The 21030-nt window shown below is 37.3% G+C and overlaps 1 protein-coding gene across 1 annotated transcript; it reads left to right on the forward strand.

Annotated features, from left to right (window-relative positions):
* The first annotated feature begins 241 nt into the window (after positions 1-241).
* EPYC (epiphycan) lies at positions 242-20071 on the forward strand. Its single transcript, XM_009074259.1, has 6 exons — positions 242-409; positions 11986-12139; positions 15537-15695; positions 16479-16681; positions 18292-18387; positions 19886-20071. The coding sequence occupies exons 1-6, from the start codon at positions 242-244 to the stop codon at positions 20054-20056; spliced, it is 951 nt and encodes a 316-aa protein (XP_009072507.1). The 3' UTR covers positions 20057-20071.
* Positions 20072-21030: the final 959 nt, after the last annotated feature.

Raw genomic sequence — 21030 nt, forward strand, 5'->3', positions numbered from 1 at the left:
TAAGTTATTTGAATGTTAGTATGGCTAAAATAGTCTGCAGAAATTCTCATATCCAGGGACTTTTCATGAAGCAAATCAGAATTAACCACCAAGTTATTATGAATAAATACGAGTTATCCATCAGAAATATTGTTTTATATATACATAAGTACTGTGTAAGATTAAATTTTCATAGATTCCTTGCAAATACCAGATTACCCAGAATCTGCCCATTTGCTTCTCTTTCAGGAAAGCAAACAGAATGCAGACCTTTGTAAATGTTTTTCTGGGATTTTTTATCTTTGAGTCTGTTGGAGCTGCACCAATCACTGATACCTTAATTTATGATTCTGAGTTCTATGACATACCACTTGGAGAGCTGCCTCACTCGTTTGCCTATGATGAAAACAAGCAGTCTGACCAAGAAAAGGTAATTAAAACTTCATTTATTCTGTCTTTGCAAAGTGCACAAATGCAGTGGCTACTGATCAGTTTTTGTTGGCCATGAAAACATTTATCAGACAAATCTACTCATGCGGTTTCTATTACATTTGTAGTTCATTCACTTTGTCCCTAATCTACAAACATAGCCAAAATATATCCTGATCTTTTGGGGTTTTTTTGTGGTAATCTCTGGAAGTAGGTGAAAGGCCTCGGGTCTCTGTGCATTGCCACAAATTCTGGTGGAGATTGTCATTGTGATTTATACGTCTGGATGATGCAGAGGCAGCTGAGTCCAGCATTTCCCATTAAATGAGCATGTAAAATGCTGTTTTCTTAGTTTTATTTCTTACTCCAATATATATGATCAATGCAAATATTTCAAGCTATAAATGCTAATGTTTTCTATTTCTGTTAGGAAAGTGGGCAGAAAGAAGAAAAATAGAAAGGGGAAACACAAATTTTAAAACAGGAAAGTAAGAAAAATGACTGAAGAAAAACTGTTGAAATTCTGCTACAATAGGAGATAGTAAGATGTGTTGCCTATACAAGCAGAGACTCCACTTGTTGACTTAAATGCTTCCTTCCCCTCCTACCTTCATTTATTTCTCTACATCACTAAAAGGCTACATTAATTTTATTCACACTCAGCGGCTTAGGCATAAGCACAACTTCCCTGAAGGTGATACATGTACTCTGTGATTCAGGACTGAGTATGACAGAAGTTGAGTTAACGATATAACATTTAAATAATAATATGGTCTTCTCATTTTTATACGTAATATTTTAGCACTTTTTCACGTAACAGTACATAATTCATACAAATACATTCCTCTGAATGATTCATGATTACAGCAGGAGGGACAGGAGCTAGTCTTTCATCAATGTGAGATCAAAATTGGATAGCAGCTTTGAAATCAAAGGACAGAGACAATTTAAGACTAAATATATCCCAAAACTGAAGAGCTGAAGAGATAAAAATAATCTCAAAGATTCCACTAAGATCAGAACCTTACAGCTTGTAGGAAATTAATTTTCAGTCTGAAGAGGACTGAGAAGAACTTTGCTCTAAAGAAATTAATTTGTCTTTGACCTGATTCCCTTCTGCCACACAGAATCAAAGCTCTTTATTTACCCATGTTCTTGGGCTTTCTTCCCTGATAAAGTCACCCCCAATTTTAGCACTTTTGTACTTCTGCTCTCTCTATTTCATATTGACTAATAAGTCATACTTCCTGTCTCTCTTTAAATTAAGAGAATTTTAATTTAATTTAATTTAATTTAATAAATTGCTCTTTAAAATTAAGCCTTTATCATTTCTACAGAAATTACTTCTTTCCCAGAAATGGGAAAGGCTATTTTGCATGTGCCTCACCACAGAGTTTTTCTCATTCAAACAATATGTTTCTTAATAAAGCATTCAATGGTAGGTGGGACTTTCCTGTGCTATGCTCTCTCTGTGAGGTCCTATGACACTAAAGCATGGGGTGGCCCTTATCCAAGTTTCTGAGTGAATGACAGAGACAAGGCAAGGCTCCTGTGCTCTTTTTCAGCTGAAAGAACATTCAGAATGACTGATGTTGCCCGCACCAAGAAAAGATGCAACAGGTCTTATCACAGGTTCCTTTTTTTTAAGGAAGCATGGGATAGGCAGAGTCCAGAAAGATTATTCATATTGTCTGGTAAGCTTCTTTTCCAGAGCGGGATTATCTCCCATTACTGAGCTCTTCAGATAGCTGCCTTAAAATTCATCAAGTGAAGGTCATCCATCATAGCAGTTGAACAAAATTTTACTTAGCATATGGATGGACCTCCCTGTAAGAACCCTTTTTTCCTAGATGTTCAGCCAATTTTTTTCAGTTTTTTTGCTTACATTCCATGTACCACCCAAGAGAAACCTAAGCATTCACAAGTCCCCATATCCCAGGAAAGATGAGTGGTCAGTGCTGTAGAAATCAAGCAGCTTTTATATGTGTGTCAATACACTATTTTATAATACACACCAGTCTTGCAAGTTATATTTTAGTCACAGAATGTTATTGATGTCACTCAAGTTTTAAACAGAATACATTTGATTTCTTGATTGTGGTTATGACTTTCAGCCCTACAATCTTGTTATCATAAAGATGTGAACTGCACAAATGGGTCTCTGTGTAAAACCCAATATTTATGCAAGGTCACCGGTTAGTTTTTATTATGCATAGTTTACATGATGAGCAATACCACAGAGATCCAGACAAACAGCAGGCCTTCAATAGATTTAGCCTGTGTACAGTAACTCTTTAAGGCCTGCATTTTGACAGCTCTGAATCATCTCTTTAGTCTTCTGAAATGTTGGAGGAAAAAAAAAAAACAATTTTCTGTTGTTGCTGTTTCAATTTAAGACTTTAAAGTTCAGTTATGTGCCAATAGGAATCATCCTGCTTAACATGTTTTGATTCCTTGGCAAAACACAAACTTTACCAAGGTTGAGTGTCCAAATGATTTTCAGCAGGTCCAGGAGACCAACTTGTTCTAGGACTTCAGATGTTTTTGGTGTGTTACTCCCATTAATTTCAATGTGAATTAAGCACCTGTGCATCTTAAGGAGTTGAACTAAAGCAACTATGTCAGTATATCCTTTCCAGGCTGTTACTCATTATGTACTGTAATCATTCATTCAATGTGTAATCACCAAAATGAGGTAAGAACTAGAGGTAATCAGCGAGGGATTCTTCCCACTCATTCTATCGGGCTAAAATTAGGCTTTGAATCCCAAGACCATCCTCCAAGACAAGTATGAATCATTCTCTTGGGTTGCGGTGGGTTGACCTTGGATGGCTGCCAGGTGTCCATCAAGATCCTTTCTCACTACCCTTTCTCAGAAAGACAGCAGGAGAAATTAAGGTTAAAAAATCATGAGTTGACATAAAGCCAGTTTAGTGAAGAAAAGCAAAGGTTTCATGCAGAAGCAAAGGAAAGCAAAAGATTGATTCTCTACTTCCCATCGACAGGTGATTTCCAAACACTTTTGGGGAAGTAGGGCTTAAGTAATAAATAATAAAGCCTACCCCTCTGCCCTCTCTGCCTCCTTTCTATTAGCATTCATTGCTGAGCAGATGCCATATGGTATGGAATATCCCTCTGCTCAGTTTGGGTCAGCTGTCCTGGCTGTGTTGCCTCCTGAGATCTTAACCACACTTGGCCTAATGCTGTTTGGAAAGACAGACTTGGTGCTGTGAGAGCACTGCTCAGCAGTAGCCAAAACACTGGTGTGTTGTCAATCCCTTTCTAGCCACCAATAGAAAGCACAGCTTTATGAGAGGTGCCATGGGGAAAGTTAACTCCATCCCAGCCTGACACCATAGACCTATCTGCCTGAAGTAACTTCCAATGAACCCTAAGGCACTTGCAGGCTTACTACCAAAATTTCATATTAATATAGTTATGGTCAAAATAAGACAACTTAAAATGAAAACCTATTACCAAGGAAGGAATTCCAAGGTCCTAAAGGAGAAAGATACTGCAAAGGAAAGCCACTGTAAGTTAGTGTACAAGCTTTGTGTTGGATTTAACGTGTGAAACTGATAGTAACAACAGTATAAACATGATCTTCTGTATCATCCCTTTTCTTCACAGCAAGTTTCATTATTATTTTCAATTAATATTTCTTTGTGATAGAGTCCAGAGGCCCCAGTCAAGACTGGGTCTCCATTTTTCCAACTGCTCCTCAAGCATATACAAAGACAGACTTCCTTCTTCAAAATGGATACAATCTAGCTTCTCACTTTTTCCCTCACTGAAACGAAAACTTTGTTTGGAAAACGTGTGAGAAAAGCAAATTGTGGAGAAAGATTCTCCTGTACATCAGCTATTAATGTCTAATAAAATGACATTGCAAACTTTTTCTTACAGTGCCTGCTAAACCTAATCAGTCCATTTTCCTTTAGGTAGGAAAAGCTAAGTTAAAAAATTAAGAATTGAACATATAGGAGCATACCTTCATCACTAAGATAGGCTATCAGTGAGGCTGAGAAGCAAAGGAGCACTGAATTAACAGTGGTTATCCTAGCACAGAATAAGCAGCAAAACAAGAGAGTTAAATACAGCAGTGTGAAGGCCTAATATTTGATGCTGCACTAGCTTGTTGAATTTGCATCAAACTAATAGTAGGTCATTTGAGTGCCAGCACAAAGCAAAGCTCTGAACTGAGTTACATGCACATGCATTTGGATGAGATTCTCTAAGTAATTTCCTGGTCCAAAACCACTTGAATTGATCTGTCTGAAGCTCATTGCTAAAGAATAGCTACCATAATGTTTGAAATACTTGTGAATGAGGGGACAACTGAAACTCCAGTGAGATTACATAGACCTTTTTCAGTAGATAGTTGCTACTTTGATTTCCCTGCTCCCCCAGAATTAGTTCTATGGCTTGTTCCAGAAAGATGTGTATCCTCCCTAGTGATGTGCAGTATGAAACAATGATACAGATATTTAGAAAATTAATCCAAATTCTTACGTTGTACCCATTGCTATTTTTTTAACACTGTCAAGTTAAATAACATGCACTTCTGTCCCATTTAAAAGTCACTTAAGATAACAATAATTTTAGAGCCAACCAAAACAGAAGCCAGTGAATGGTTTGGTACAGAGCTCAGAGGGGAAAGTGCTGTGGTTCTGCTCTGAGTTGTTTCTATCTTTGTTCATGCTTAGTGATTATCTAATGCACAGGACATTAATATTCCTTTGAAAAAGCTGGGTCTCAGTTCCTTTCATATTCAGCTACATAATAATGTTTACTGTCTCTTGTTTTCCTTCTGCCATGAGTTTTGCCTCTTTGGATGTATTCCAGCTTTGTCTCAACATCACTTCCAAACTTTCCCTGGCCTCCATTTGATGATTAGGATGTCTTCTGGAACAGAGGTCTTTAGGATGCCAGCCTCAGCCTAGCAACTTATGTCAGTCAGTGCTCTTGCTTGGAGGAATAGAGAACCAGCACCTCTGCTTTCATCTGAACTGTAATGGAGTAAGACAGTTCCTTATGAATTTTTTGTCTTGAAAAAAATGCATCTGCTGTAGGCTAGCTTAGATATTACCTCGACCTGAAAGCAGAATGTTAGAAATTAGATCTCTGCTTTCAAATGCAGTGCTGGAATGAGCCTTTGATTTCATTTGCACTCATGGAATTCCAGATTATCTCAATTTATATTGAATTTCTTCATTCTCAGAGAGCAGAATTATTAAATAAAACCTCTGTAGCAATGTGCTGCAGTATAAATGTTTTTACTCAGGTAAAATCAGACATGACAAAGATACTTGTTTCGAAACAAGAAGCTACAGGATATTCTGAGGTCAAGGTCCTAAAAGACTCCTTAGAATAACGTCAGAGTCTGCCTATATTTTCCAATGGAGAAACCACAGACATTAGTTTCTAGAGAATTGGGCTACAGCTCTAAAGCCTTGTAACTTAAATATTAAGGTATATTTAAGGACTGAAGTGTGAATGGAAATTTATGCATATATGTGTGCGTAAGACCCAGTAGAAACAATCAAATAACTTTAAAAATTTAGAAGGCTTAAAAGGTTGTTATAATGGCCTGCACTGGTAATGAAGGACATTGCATTTGTCTGCACCACTTCCAGAACATTGTTTCCAGCAGCAAAACAGACAAATGTGTTGTTTATGTGAAAAACAAAGTTTCTGCACTCTGATAACATTGCAGCACAGATGAATTCTCAGTGAAGACCCTTTGTCCTCACACCAGCAGACAGGAAATATGTTGCACAATCAATATATACCATTCCTTTCCACATAAACCATCAGGAAATCATGTTCCCAATTAGTAAAAGGAGGCAGTGAGCCACAGCCTAGCATAATGGCTGCTGCTGTAGCCAAGACTCTGAGGAAAAAGACTGTCCCATAACAGCTGGTGAAACTTCAAGGACATAAAAACATGTCTAAATGTTAGTTTTCAGTCTGTCAAGAGTAACCCCAGAGGCACTAAAATGACTCAGTAACTTCTGTGCCTTGTTTTCTGTGTAGAACACAGGTGATCCTGGCCAGACCACTTGAGCATACACATTATGGGATGTGGGAGTATGTGGATGTAAATGTGCAAGTGTTTAAAATCTGAAAGAGTATAAGTAGGCAAAATAATTTGAATTAGAAATTTTGTAACCAAATATCCCCTTCTGCTTCCTCAAGATCTTACTGAGTTTTATTGCACTAATTTCTCCACACAACGTATTTATGTAGCTCTATACAAGATGGCAATTTATCTGAGCTGTGTTTTGTAATATAAGTAATTATTGCATTAACATGCAAAAGCTAACAGATCTATTTATTTTTAAAATAGAACAATAGGAGAAAAAAGTCCTTACATTAAAAATTCCAGAAGAAATGAGCATGAGCCACTTTTGGAAAGGAAAACAAACCTCCCTGCCCATTGCAGGGGGGTTGGAACTAGATGGTCTCTATGGTCCCTTCCAACCCAAACCATTCTGTGATTCTATGAATAACCTCTACCATAATTAGACATTTTCTTGTAAGCCTTTGGTAGTTTCAGAACAGCTGTGGGGAAAACTGGTTCCTTTTGATGGGTCACTGTGTGAACAACTGTCCCTTCAAGTTTACAATGACTCTTTTTAGTTCTGATTTTTTGTTTGTGTTTTTAAGTGTGTTTTTGAAGTAAAAGAAGCACTGAAACAGAACACACTTCAATTTCTCCTGAGGTTTTAAACTTATCACATGTACTGCATCAACTTTGATTCCAAAAGACATAGACATAAAACAATAGACAAAACGTCTGCCACTGGAATTACAGCACCTTGGGGGAAAAAATGTGGCACTGGATGGTTTCCAGTCTTGCCATTTACCTCTCTAAGTCTTTTTATTTTCTGTATTTTATTGCTTTGCATAGACTATGTGGGCTCATAATCCTCATATAGGTTACTCTTATCTACATTTCTGCTCTGTTCCACCCCTATTGACTCCTAGTCCACAGGTATTCTTTCATCTTACTATTTTTCACCCCACAGCTCAGACTTGCGAGCCATTTCTGATCTTTAAAATCTTTTCATTTGTCTGATCTCCTTTACAGCCAATGGTAAGAGGTAGATACCCAAAGAGCTCACCTCAAAAGGAGTATCGGTGGTCAGTGGCTGGAGCTACTTCTCAGAAGATTTGTCTCTTCTGTACTGTAAAAGGAATAGAATAAATGCCCAGCCTATGGACAACAAGTTGCAAGTTGGCTTTCACCAATTACATTTTATTGTTCACTGATGTGCTCTGATTTCTGTGTCCTTGAAACTTCCTGGTCTGAAAGTACTTCTATATTGGCCATTCACATTAAGTATTTCATTTTAAAATGTAGTCACACTGGATGAATATAGGATGCTGAAAAAATCGATACTCCATGCAATCTTAGGAAAGATATCACTCTCCTTTGGCATGCTCTCTGGCTAATATTCTGCACTGGTATTCTCTAAATCTTGTGATTGATTCCAAAGACAGAGGAGGGTGTTTATCAACCACATAGTTAAATGGCTAAAGGTAGGGAATGTGATTCCCTGTCAGTGTTTTTTCTTAAGCCTTTTATTAAATCTGGCTTGGAAGGCTGATTATTATATGGAAGCTTGCAACTATTGGCAATGAGAAACATACTTTATTGTATTTCTCTACAGTGATCTTCCTGCTTTTTGATTTTTTATAAAGAATATTGCTTAATCTAACAAAGAAAATGCACCCCCACCCCCACCCCAAGCCTCTATAGAAAATAATGCCATTAAATGATATACAATCATTGTTTCAATTTTTTTTTAGTAAAGTGCATGTTGCCAAAAAGAAACAAACATCTGGAAGATGAGGGATCATTCTGTGCAGCATATAGTCCAAGAAACATCTTTGTCTGGTTACGATCTTGCGTGATTTATCAAATATGTAAAAGATAGAAAGCTGCATGGCCAATAATGGGAAACAGACTTTTACCTTTAGGTTACCAATTCAAGTCCAAGCTCTGTCCAGCAAGCAAATACTGCTAATGCTCTGGATCTGGTATGTAATACACATGTATCAGAGAAATCCTATTCTGTTACCAGTATAAAAATGGCAACATCATTAACTGCAATAATTTTTATTTTTTTATGACAATCACCACTGGTGCAGGAGACTGAATAGACAATGTTAACTGCCTGGAACAGCTTCTCTAGAACATAGATTTAACACACTGGCAAGGAAACTACTTCAAGACTTTCAACTGTGCATCTACAGAACTAGATAACATCCTACACTAATAGAGAGATAACAGTCTAGAAATAGAAGTACTAAAAGATAATGCCTCTGCTTTGGTACTCAAAAGCTACAGTGATTAATCAACTCAGAATACCTCAGAAAGCATCAAGTAAATCACAAATCCCAAGACAGTAAGTTCCATAAAATATGCCTTCAAATATTCAGAGAGGTGGTAGCCAGTGTAGATGACCCAAATCGCATAACAAGTGGAAAGAAAATTATATTTGGTCTGAAGCCTATTTACAAACTCCATCTTGAAAATGCTCTCTTCTAGGGTATTATTTTCACTAGAATTGCTGCAAAAGTTATTAAGTCGTTAATAGGTCTCAAAAATCTCTGGATTTTATTCCAAAATTCAGAAAAGGAACTCTTATCTGATTTCCACAAAACTCATGAAGAAGTAGACAGCATGTGCAAGAACTTCAGCACAGTACTCACCCGGGTCAATAAAAGTCTGGAATGCATCTCTCCCTCTAGGCTTCCTCCATTCGGAGAACAGCTGTCCCATTTCCTTTGTTCCCAAAGTCTTCTTTTGATTTGTCCCCAAGTCCATTCCTGGTTAAGCTGTCTACTGTCAGTGCTGCAGATGGGAACATTGTGTATTTGTCTGCACAAGGTACATCCTTACTTTTACTTACATCAACTCAGGTTACTCAGTCATAGTTCAACTGAAGGTCACTTTGTTCCTTGATAACCTTTCGTTTTGCAAAGTTATGACCCTAGTAACTGTATTGGGGCATTTTTATCCATAACCCTAATTAGTAGTAGTAGTATCTATGGCTTATTGGAATACAACTAAAGAATATACAAAGAACCTGAAGTAAGCTTAGTCAAAATCTGAGCCTGTAAGGTTCAGAGCACTTCCTGGTTTTTCATTGCTCTCATATCTCTGTCTTCAGTGAAACTAATTCATGCAAAATATTTGAACACATGGCCACTATGTAACTCAAACCAAATTATTTCTATGCAAAAAGTTAGAATTTATGTAGTTATTTAGATGTTCTCAAGCAGTCCAGAATCATAATGTTTAATACTGCATGTAATGATGTATAGCTACACCTCAAGATCCAGAGAGTCTATTATGAAGTGCAAAGTGGTTTGTTTTTTTTCCAAAATTGTCATAGCTCATAGAATCATAGAATGGTTTGGGTTAGAAGAATCAGTAAAGATCATCTAGTTCCAACCCACCTCCCTTGGGCAGGGACACCTTCCACGGGCAGGGACACCTTCCACTAGAACAGGTTGCTCCAAGCCCTATCCAGCATGGACTTGAACACTTCCAGGGATTGACTTGCAGCCTTTGGGCAACCATTTCTAATTCCTCACCACCCTCACAGTAAAGAATTTGATAATAATATCTAAAACTTCCAGCTTAAAGCCATTCTCCCACGTCCTTGTAAAAAGTCTCTCTCCAGCCTTCCTGTAGGCTCCCTTTGGGTACCGAAAAGGCAAATTTGGTCTCCCTGGAGCCTTCTCTTCTCCAGGCTAAATAACCTCAACTCTCTCAGCCTGTCTTCATCTTCTTGGCCATCCTCTGGACTTGCTTCCAAGGTCCATGTCCTCCTAGTGCTGAGGACCCCAGAACTGGCTGCAGTACTCCAGGTAGGGTCTCATGAGAGCAAACTAGAAGGACAGAATCACCCTCCTGGACCTGTTGGTCACATCTAAAATATGCAGATACAAAGAGATTCAAGCAGGGACTGGAATAAAGCAAAAGCTTTGCTCATGCTTGGGACCCAGCTCTCAGGTGTGTTAGTCCCTTTAACTTGTGTAGTCTATGTACAAAATCAAATTTAAAAAATCCAGTTGGGATACAATCTACTTTTTACCTGTTTTTTACCATTAGAATTTAGGAACACTACTGTGATCGAGTTCAACAACTGGTTCTCAGTGGAGACAGCAAAGCCAGCAGTAGCTGAAGGATGCTTTCAAATAAACCAGATGCTTGGTCAGGTGAAAGACTCAGGATTCAATATTCTTATGCTGGTGTTGTGCTAGAAAGGTGCAGTGGAAGAAAATATTTATTGAAGCCAAATTGCAGACTTCAGTGCCTTTGCACTTGGGATAATGATAATGTGACAAAATTGCTATTTTTGGTCATGTTTTAGAAAAAAGTAAGAAGTGTCAACTGCAGTGCAGGAGTGCAGTAACCATACCACATGGGTAGATATATTACCTAAATTTTAAACAGCACCTCAGATGTGTAAAGCCCTATAAGGACACTAATTCATTGCCTTGGATTTAAAGAATAAAAAGTTCATTTTCAAAAGAGGCCCTGGCATGGTCAAAAATATTATTATACATGTGGAAATGCAGATACAGTGGTAAAGTAACTTTCCAAGGTCAAGAGTGGATTCTTAGTGTCTGGGCTATTACAGAAAAACACCCTGCCTCTGCAATCATAGGCCCCCCTGCAACAAGCCTGGCAAGTCTGCAATATTCTTTTTATGAGGGGTGATATGATGCAAGAATATTACTACATCTTAATTTTTATCCTGAAATTGTCATATAGGAAAGCAAACAGAATGCATATTTAAAATTAAAGTCAGCATGACATAGTTTGATGTTTTGACTAATTATGTTGAGTGGAGGACATAAAAATAACGTTGCTAGCTCCATGCAAGAATCTGCCAAGTTTTATAGGGTCATTCAATATAAAGATTTTATCATATATTTTATATATATAGCAATTTCCCATAATGCATAATGCAGCTACTGATGAATGAAGTTAACCAGAGTCTTTTGGTATTCAGATTTAGAAGGAGAAAGACAAGAATGCTGTCAACATATTATCAAGTAGTAGATGAAGTCAGAATTCAGAATTCTTCAATAATAAGATTTTAAAAGCATATTAGTCTTCTTAGAAAAAAGCCTGTACAGCTATATTGGGTTTGGATTTATACGGGTAAAATTTATAATTTTATGGTAAATGACTTGCATCTTTTTGATGCTTCACAGGAAATTTTCATTTGTCACACATAATCAATTTTTATCACAAATCTAATTTTAACTTTAAATGAATGTGGGAAAATAATTTTTTTAGTACATATTCTCAATAATGAAATATAAGCATGTGTGTATATAACAAAACATTCAAAACACAGATAAAAAGTATGTTGGATTTTCATGAATTGTTTATACATCATCAGAATTCATTATAGCTGCTGGATAAAACACAGCTAAAGCACTAAACCTCAGAAAATATGTGACCTCTAGTGGGAGAATATGAGTAACTGAAAGAGAAACAGTTGCCAGTGGAAGTAAACAGTAACCTTTCCTCTTAATTTTCCCTAGAGAGAGATTGGGACAGCACTACCTTCTATAATTCAAGAGAGCTATTCTTCTGCACCATTGACAGAAGAATCTGAGGAAGAAGCATCAACGCCAAAATTAATTGATGGGTCTTCAGCACATGGCTCTGGGGTTCTTGGACCCCAAACTCAAGATGGTTAGTAGGAAAGAGAAATAAGTTTTGTGTGTGTAGCTTTGATTTCGAGTAAGACCAGTTTGCTTGCTTATGAATGACAGATGTAATGTGCCTATCTTGAATACTCTGAAGTCAAATAGATGCCTAGTCAAAATGTTTCCATACTATTTCACTATGAAAACAACTGTGCCAAAGAAGATTTACATCTTAGAAATTTGCTGATGGTTGGTAAATACTACTGGTACTACTTTTTGTCTTAGATTTCAGTATCATCCAGAGGGACCTCGACAAGCTTGAGAGGTGGGTCAATGCAAACCTCATGAAGTTCAACAAAATGAAGTGCAAGGTCCTTCCTACATCTGGGTCACAGTAATCCCAGGCACAGCTACAGGTTGAGTGGGGAAGTAATTGAGACCAGCAATGAGGATGAAGACTTGGGCATGATGGCTGATGAGAAACTCATCATGAGCTGGCAGTGTGCACTCACAGCCCAAAAAGCCAATCAAATCCTGGGCTGCATCAAAAGGAATGTGGCCAGCAGGCTGAGGGAGGTGATTCTCCTCTTCTACTCTGCTCTCCTGAGACCCCGTCTAGAATACTGTGTGCAGTTCTGGTGCCCTCAACATAAGAAGGGCATGGAACTGTTGGAGCAAGGCCAGAGGAGGCCACGAAGTTGATAAGAGGACTGGAGCATCTCCCCTATGAAGACAGGTGGAAGTTGGGGCTGTTCAGCCTGGAGAAGACTGTGTGGAGACCTCATAACAGCCTTTCAGTATCTAAAGGGGCCTACAGAGAAGCCAGAGAGGGACTCTTTGTTAGGAACTGCAGTGACGGGACAAGAAACAATGGGTACAAGTGGAAAGAGGGGAAATTTAGGCTAGATATTAGGAAAAGGTTTTTCCCTATGAGAGTGGTGAGACACTAGAACAGGTTGTCCAGGGAGTTGGCAGTATTCAAAGCCAGTTTAGATGAAACCTTGGACAACCTGGTCTAGTGGGGAGGTGTCCCTGATCATGGCAGTGGGGGTTGGGGCTATGATCTATAAGGTCCATTCCAACCCCTAAAATTCTATGATTCTATGATCATTACCAACTATCTTTATTTTATAATGATTTGTTACATGGCTTTTATAAATGTATTCATACAAAGTATAATGAAATTGCTAAAGACTTTTCAACCATGAAACTAGAAACTGTGAAAAACTTAAAGGAAAAACTTAAGGAAAGGGAGATATGTTGAAATTTTGGGTGAATATGATTTTCTTCTATCTATACTGACATAAGAACTTTATATATTTTCCAGGGGAACTAAAGTTCCAAAACATAATCTGTCCCTCTCCCACACAAATTTTGCAATGTTAATAATTGGCATTAGTTAGAAACTCCTCTAAACTCTTGCAGTTGAGTCTCACTAGAATTATCCATTGCTGTGATGGATCTTTGTGTTGTATGGTGATCAACATACAACAACAGGAAAATCCCACTTCTTACTATACCTAACACTGTAGCTGAGTGCCATAAAAAAAATGAAATTTTAAAAAAAAACAGAACAAAAAAGCCCAACCAACCAAAAAAATCCAACCAACCAAAATCCCCAGAATTCAAGCTTCGAAAAGGTGTGTTCAGTGAAGTTAATAATTCAGTCTTATTTTTGTACATATTACAAGTGAGCCTTGGCCAGGCAAAAAATATACTGATGTCAAAACAAATAAAAATGGCAATGAGAATTTCCAGGAGATTTCTGAAATGAAAAAAAAAAAAAAAGTCCACAAATTTATTTTTTTCAATTTTGAAAACTGCGTGATGTTACAAAATGTAATGTAAATATTACATATGAAAAATTCTGTAGCTGTCAACATTTTGGAGCACTGAACAAAAATTAACTAGTACATCAACTGCAGACATGCATGGGAGGCTTAAGACTGTAACATATCAAATCAGATTGCTCTTGTGTCTTTTGTTTTGTTTTCAGCAACATATTTTCCTGTCAGATGTTGCTGCTGTTATTGGCCTGGTACTGAATAGAAGACTACAAGGCTCAGAAACATCAAGCCAAGTTCATTTTTCTTGTTGATATCTTTTTTAATCCTTGCCCTGCCTCTGTTCTTTTTCAATGTACACCAGCCACAGATGACAAATACCACTTATCCAAGATTAAAAATAGGATAGAAGGGGGAACCCTCTTCCTGTACTATGTTGCAATATTATGAAAAGATGTCAGGCATCTTTAACTCTACATTCATTTAGGTCTAGATTTTCTGGAATAGTTCAAGGTGTGACAACTTTTTTTTTCCTGTGTCAGGCTTGCTCCCTGTGGCCAATTTAAATTATCCTGTGGAGAAAGCTAGACAAAGCATGAAAAGCATCTTATCTCTCCAGAAAAGTTATTCTTGGATGTCCAAGTAGAGATTCTCAAATAAAAGTGTACTCTGGTGACAGATTCTTTAATATTGCCTGAAAAGGCATCTTAATTACCCATTGGCAATTGATGCATTAAGAAGGTGCATCTGTCATGTAGCCTTAACTGTTCTGGAGAAAAAACTAATCTGCAAGAAAAACATTTTCATACTCATGAATTATGCCACTATTCTAAAACAACCAACCAGCTACCTGCAACAAGGAGAAAGAACACATGAAACAAAAAAAGTATTCCTGTGGGATTAAAAGCTGTAAACAGATATGCTGATTTATACCCATAATCAAAGAAAAGATGTATCAAAAAGTCAGTGTCACAAGTCTCACCAAATTTGAAAAGTACTATCAAAAGAAACTCCTGAATTCATGGTATTCATTCCATTTTATGACTGAGATGAAGCGGCTTCATTTTTAATTTTCGTGAACTTCTGGTGGTAATCAAATTAACATGGTGTCCAAGCTACCTTAACTCACACTGATAGAGAAATTTTTCATGATGCTGAATTTCTGAATCAGAAAATGTCATTTAACAACAAAGGAAATCGAGATTCTTCTCCATAGGTCTGTAGGAAATTACTGATTTCCTTACAAAATATTCAGAACTACTGTTTATAGAACAAAACAGGATACATGACAAGTTTCAGTCATCAGTTCTTATTTTTTCATCTAGTTGGAATTACACACCTGCTAGCTTAGGGGCAAATTGACCTTTGGCTTCTAGCTGTCACCAAACATTCTATTATAGTTTGAGAAACACTGTATTAGAACAAGTTAATTGCCCTTCTAATAGAGACAGAAAGAAAAATAAATAATTTTAAGAATAATTTAATCACTTTATTGTTGCAATATGATGTGGTGATCAAAACAGAATGTGAGTGCACTTTACTGCAGACAAAATCTGATTGTTATGTGCTTGGTCAAGCACATAACATTGTAGTAATTTACTTTTTTTTTTTTTTGCGCTTCCTTTCTAACAAATTGTTTTCTTTCAAATTCCTTGATAGGTCTTCCCACTTGCCTTTTGTGTACATGCCTAGGGACAACAGTCTACTGTGATGATCGTGAGCTTGATGTTGTTCCACCACTGCCTAAGAAAACCACATATTTCTATTCACGCTACAACCGAATCAGGAAGATCAGCAGAAATGACTTTGCTAACTTAAGTATGGATAGCAGTATTGTTGCAATTAGCTGTAATTTCTATTATTTCTGGCTCATGCTAATCTGAAACATAATGATAGATTTTCTATAATGTTTGATGATGGTAGTATCATACACATAAATGCACATATGGAAAATTGGTTTGCTACTTTGGAGTATAAAGATCGACCCTTTAGAGACAGCTTCTTCGTCAAATTTTTGAATTCTTAGAAATACCAATGATTGTTGATCTTTTTGTGGCTATTTGCAATCATCTTTAGAAAGGTAGAAAACACCTCAAATGTTGGACTTCATTTTGGTGGGGAGTTTTTTAATTGAGAAAGGTGCTTGAGCGTATTTTATGAAACGGTCAATATATCAAATTTCTTACATACAGGAAAATGTTCAAATAAAGGAATATGTGGAACAAGGTAGTAGGAGATATGTTTATTTGTCTTTAAGCGCTATTTTTTCAAAAGATAACCATTTAAAGATTCCCAGAACAGAACACACAGAAATTTTAAAACTGTTAACTTTCAAGTATTTCACTGAAAGATGTATAAAGAATGACACAAGCAGTTCTAAACAGGATGAGAAGGAGATGTTGGCCCTTTTTCTTAAAAGAACTGTTCAAATACAGATTATTGCATTATATACAGAGAGAGCACATGTCACACACTGGGTCAGGGATAAATAGGATTCAAGATATTTTGCCAGCAATTTAAATGACCCATTTGCTTTTGTATTTTTCAAAAATTTCAAGAAATAAATTCTTACATGCTTTTTGTATATTATTTCTCTGCTAGACAATTTAAAGAGGATCGATTTGACTGCAAACTTTATATCAGAGATCCACGAAGATGCCTTCCGAAGATTGCCCCGACTTCAGGAGCTGGTGCTCCGTGACAACAGGATAAGACAACTCCCTGAGTTACCATCTACCTTAACATTCATTGATGTTAGTAAGAATAGGCTTGGTCGCAAAGGAATACGTAATGAGGCATTTAAAGTAAGTCTGGCTTTGATGGGAAAGTCTTTTCTTCCTTTCTTCAAAGCATGTGGTCAGAAGAGAAGCCTATCCATTTAAGACAGATGCTTCAGTCCCTTAATCACCTTTGTTACCCTCCACTGGACCCGCTCCAGGCACTTCATGTCTCTCTTGTACTGAGAAGCCCAGACCTGGACACAGTAGTGCAGATGTGGCCTTACTAGAGCTGAGTAGAAGAGCAGGATCACAATCCTTGACCTGCTGGCAATACTCTTCCTAATGCACTCAAGGATGCTATTGGCCTTCTTAGCCACATAAGCACACTGCTGACTCATGGATAGCTTGCTGTCCATCAGGACCTCTGGGTCTGTTTTTGCTGAGCTGCTTTTAGCAGGTTGGCCCCCAGCCTGTGTGATGCATGGGGTTATTCTTCACCAAGTGCCTGCATTTCTCTCTGTTGAATTTCAGATTGTTCTTCTCTGCCTATCTCTCCAACCTGTCAAGGTCCTTCTGAAGAGCTGAACAAAACTCTGGTGTAGCAGCTACTGCTCCCAGCTTTGTGCCATCAGGAAACTTGATGAGGGGGCACTCTAACCCTTCATCCAAGCAACTGATGAATAGATTAAGCAATACTGGACCCCGTATTGAACCTTGAGGAACAACACTAGTGACAGGCCTCCTCCACTAGAACCTGTGCCATTGATTATCACACTCTGGGATCTGCAGCTCAGCCAGTTCTCAATTCACCTCATTGTTCACTCATCCACTCCACACTTCCTGAGTTTGCCTATGAGGATGTTGTGAGAGCCAGTGTCAAAAGCCTTGCTGAAGTCAAGGTAGACAATATCCATGTCTCTCCCCTCATTTAGTCTGGTAGCTGTTTTATTGAGGAAGGCAAACAAGTGAATCCATGCTGACTAATACTGATCACCTTCTTGTCATCCATGTGGATAGGAATGGCCTCCAGAATAAGGTGCTCCATCATCTTTCCAGGGATTGAGGTGAGGCTGTCTGGACAGTAGTTCCCTGTGTCCTCCTTTGGGCACTTTTTTGAAGTTGGGGGTGACATTGGCTTTCCTCCAGTCCTCAGTCACCTCTTCTGATAACTACAACTTTTCAAATATGATTGTGAGTAGCTACGATGTCCACCAGCTCTCTCAGCACTCGTTCTTCCACTAAATCAAGGAAGAAAATTATTCACCTGTTGAAATGAAATGAGGAATGTATTTTTAGCTCAGACATTTCTTATACAGTTATAATTTGCTTCACCAACAATACACTTCAGCAAAATTGAGTAAACTTGTCACAAAAGAAAGAAACCAGAGGTAGTATTTTCTCTTTAAAACAACATCATTGAAATTATATCTTTAATAATTAAACCTGTAGATATTTTAAAAATATTTCCCCTTTATTTTAATCCAGACACCTAACCCTTAGCAGCAACATTCACAGACTTTGGAAATCAAAGTTGATTACTGTCTTTGAATTTCTGCCATTCCACCCATATCATGCTGAAACAAAATGTGTTACAGTCCAGTGGTGCTCATTGCAGTGACAGATTTCAAACTTACTTGCTAGAGATTTTCAAACATGTTTGTCATTTCCCTGTGTCCACTTCCTTCACCCTCTAGGATCTGGATGAACTGCAGCATCTTTACATCACCGACAATAACTTGGATCGCATTCCACTGCCACTCCCTGAAAGCCTCCAAGCTCTTCATCTTCAGGTAGGCTACAAAACTAATGGCTCTATATATCATGCTCAAATAGTACGTAAAACTGGAAAGGGCAACTAACGTCTTGCAGTGTTTCTTCTGTTTATCCAAAAGTGTTCTTACTTGACTAAACAAGCTATGGGAAACAAATTGACTAGTGAATTCAGTCTTTCAAAGAAGTAAAATTTAGTTCAGCTAAGCATTAATTATTAGAATTCGTAATATAATATTTTTCAAATTCTAGACTCATTATTAGTACAAGTTAAAGTTATGTTCACAGCTGTCAAGGGCAACATTAATCCAAGAGACTTCAGTGATAGAAATCCCTTGCACTGCTCATACAGATTTTTCAACAGGAATATTTTTAGATACCTAGAGGAAGTTTTTAAACATTGACTGTATGTATATCCAGTGCATTTCTTTTTTTTTTTAATAACGGTAATTCCCAGTTAACATTTTTCAGTCAAATTTTTCCGCATGACTATGGGAACATCCCATCCATCATCTTTCTGTAATCCCTTTGTTTTGTACTTCTTTTTATCTAACACTTTGTTTCTGAATCCTTCCTTTTAAACTTTTCCATCTCTACTTCATTCCCTTTATCTCCTCTTGTACCAATGCACAGCTTTGACTGTAAGAAGGTGTTATTATTTATTACATAATACAAAAAAACCCTTTTAACAAATAACCCAATGTACCATACATATTTTAATATATATCTTTCATTAAACAAATCTATAGAACCTCTCTGCTGCTAGCTGACTTTTTTTTCCACCTATCTGTGCTTGTAAATTAAATACTCAGTGTTATGTTCTACAGAACAAAGTTAATGAACTGGACTTTTTCCACACTAATTTCTGACTAGCAAAGGAATGGAGAAGGGAAGAATTTTCAGAGAGCTCTCATTTTAGAAGAAGAGTCCTTTAGTCCCAATTTTGTGACAATATTTATTCCAGCAATCCATTGTTGAAAATGGTTCACTTCAAGAACAAATGCTCAGTGAATACAAGGCACATAAAATGAATTTAAATCAAGGAATAAAACCTAAAGCATTCAATTTTCCCGTATATATACAGATGTGGGTTGTCACAGATCAAATTTCAGGCTCGTGCCTTTGCAGGTTGAGGCATATCAAGCTGTCAGGATGATAATTATGTTTTCATGATTTTTGGACAGGGCTATACTGTTTCCAATTTGTCTTAATAAGGCTCTTCAAAATTATCTGGAAATTAAAAAGCTCTATACTTCTATCAGGTCCCTTTTGCAAAGCCTGTCTCTGCTACATGGTTTGAGTTACTTAGTTTTGAAGCTGTGCACTGGCCAAGAAATTATCCCCCCACTTGGAAGATTTCTCTGTTGATGACTTGCCACCACAATCTGGGCCCTTCAGTTCAAATAAGTATTTCCCTAGCACTGAAAATACATCCTAAATGGTTCTTCAAAGAGTAAAAATATTACTTTCAGGCAACTATTCTGATAGGTTCTTTTGTTTTTTCCTTTTTTTTTTTAGAACAACAACATTCAAGAGATGCACGAAGATACTTTCTGCAAAATGAGAGATTTTACTTATGTACGTAGGGCTCTTGAAGACATCAGACTGGATGGTAATCCCATCAATCTAAGCAAAACACCTTATGCATACATGTGTCTACCCCGTTTACCAGTTGGTAACCTCATCTAAGCTTTGACAACAGCCAATACCATCATATGCCATAAGAATCTCTAAAGAGAAATCATTAACACACTGCTACACTAACCAAGATGCATTTTTTCAAATCTCATTGAGAAATATTTCTGTTCATAATTAAATTGATTATTGAGATACAAAGATTATGAAATATTAAAAGATAAATCCATTATCTACCCAACTACATGTTATATAGTGATATCAAGAAAAATATTTTACTACAAAAACTGTATTGAAGGCAATAAAAGATAAATGCAAATGCCAAATTTTATCCTGAATTATTCAGGTGTAATGTATGAATTCTAAAGTTAAAAAATTTTGTATGTTGAAGTCTAGTGAGCATAGAGTAAATAAAGAAATAAAAATAAAAATGTGTTCACAGTTTAATATTCATCGCCTTTTGTTTTAATTAAATTTTTCTACTTCTTTCCTTAAAGGCCCATTCATTTTGGAGAAGTGTTAGCATTGGGATCTACCCATCCACTTTCATGCTACACTGATACAAAAAGTGGTTGAGAGAAAGTCAGACTAAGCTGTGTCTGGAGACATGAATAAGATGGAGAAAGTGAAATGAAGTGTCAGGGAGATGCTTAGGGTATTGAAGCATCTGACATATGATGCGTGGCTGAGAGAGCTGGGACTGCTCAGCTTAGAGACAAGAAGGCTGAGGGAGATCTGTGGATGTGTGTGAATGTGTGTGAATGTCTAATGACAGTAGGAAGAAGACAGAAATTCTTCTTAGTGGTGCCCAGTGGAAAGTTTTATCCATCTCTGGGAGGAAAAGGTCCTTGTACAAAACTGCTTTTCCTAGCTGTTTGTCTCAAACCTTTTTGTTTCAGCCTCAAGGACGAGTTACCTCTGCCATCTGCCATCTGCCCAGCTGAGTTACTCCCTATCTATATATAAGTTACTATCTCCAGAGCCTTGCTTGTACGCACTGCATTCCCAGGTGCGTACCCAGGACTGTG

Source organism: Acanthisitta chloris, unplaced genomic scaffold (genome assembly GCF_000695815.1).
Source record: "Acanthisitta chloris isolate BGI_N310 unplaced genomic scaffold, ASM69581v1 scaffold1835, whole genome shotgun sequence".
Classification (NCBI taxonomy): domain Eukaryota; kingdom Metazoa; phylum Chordata; class Aves; order Passeriformes; family Acanthisittidae; genus Acanthisitta; species Acanthisitta chloris.

Excerpts from the sequence above, each read along its gene's own strand:
- EPYC (XM_009074259.1), top strand. The coding sequence starts at position 242 with ATGCAGACCTTTGTAAATGTTTTTCTGGGATTTTTTATCTTTGAGTCT. Across the intron at positions 15,696-16,478 it reads AAATGACTTTGCTAACTTAA|ACAATTTAAAGAGGATCGAT; the intron begins GTATGGATAGCA and ends TTTCTCTGCTAG. Across the intron at positions 18,388-19,885 it reads TCCAAGCTCTTCATCTTCAG|AACAACAACATTCAAGAGAT; the intron begins GTAGGCTACAAA and ends TTTTTTTTTTAG.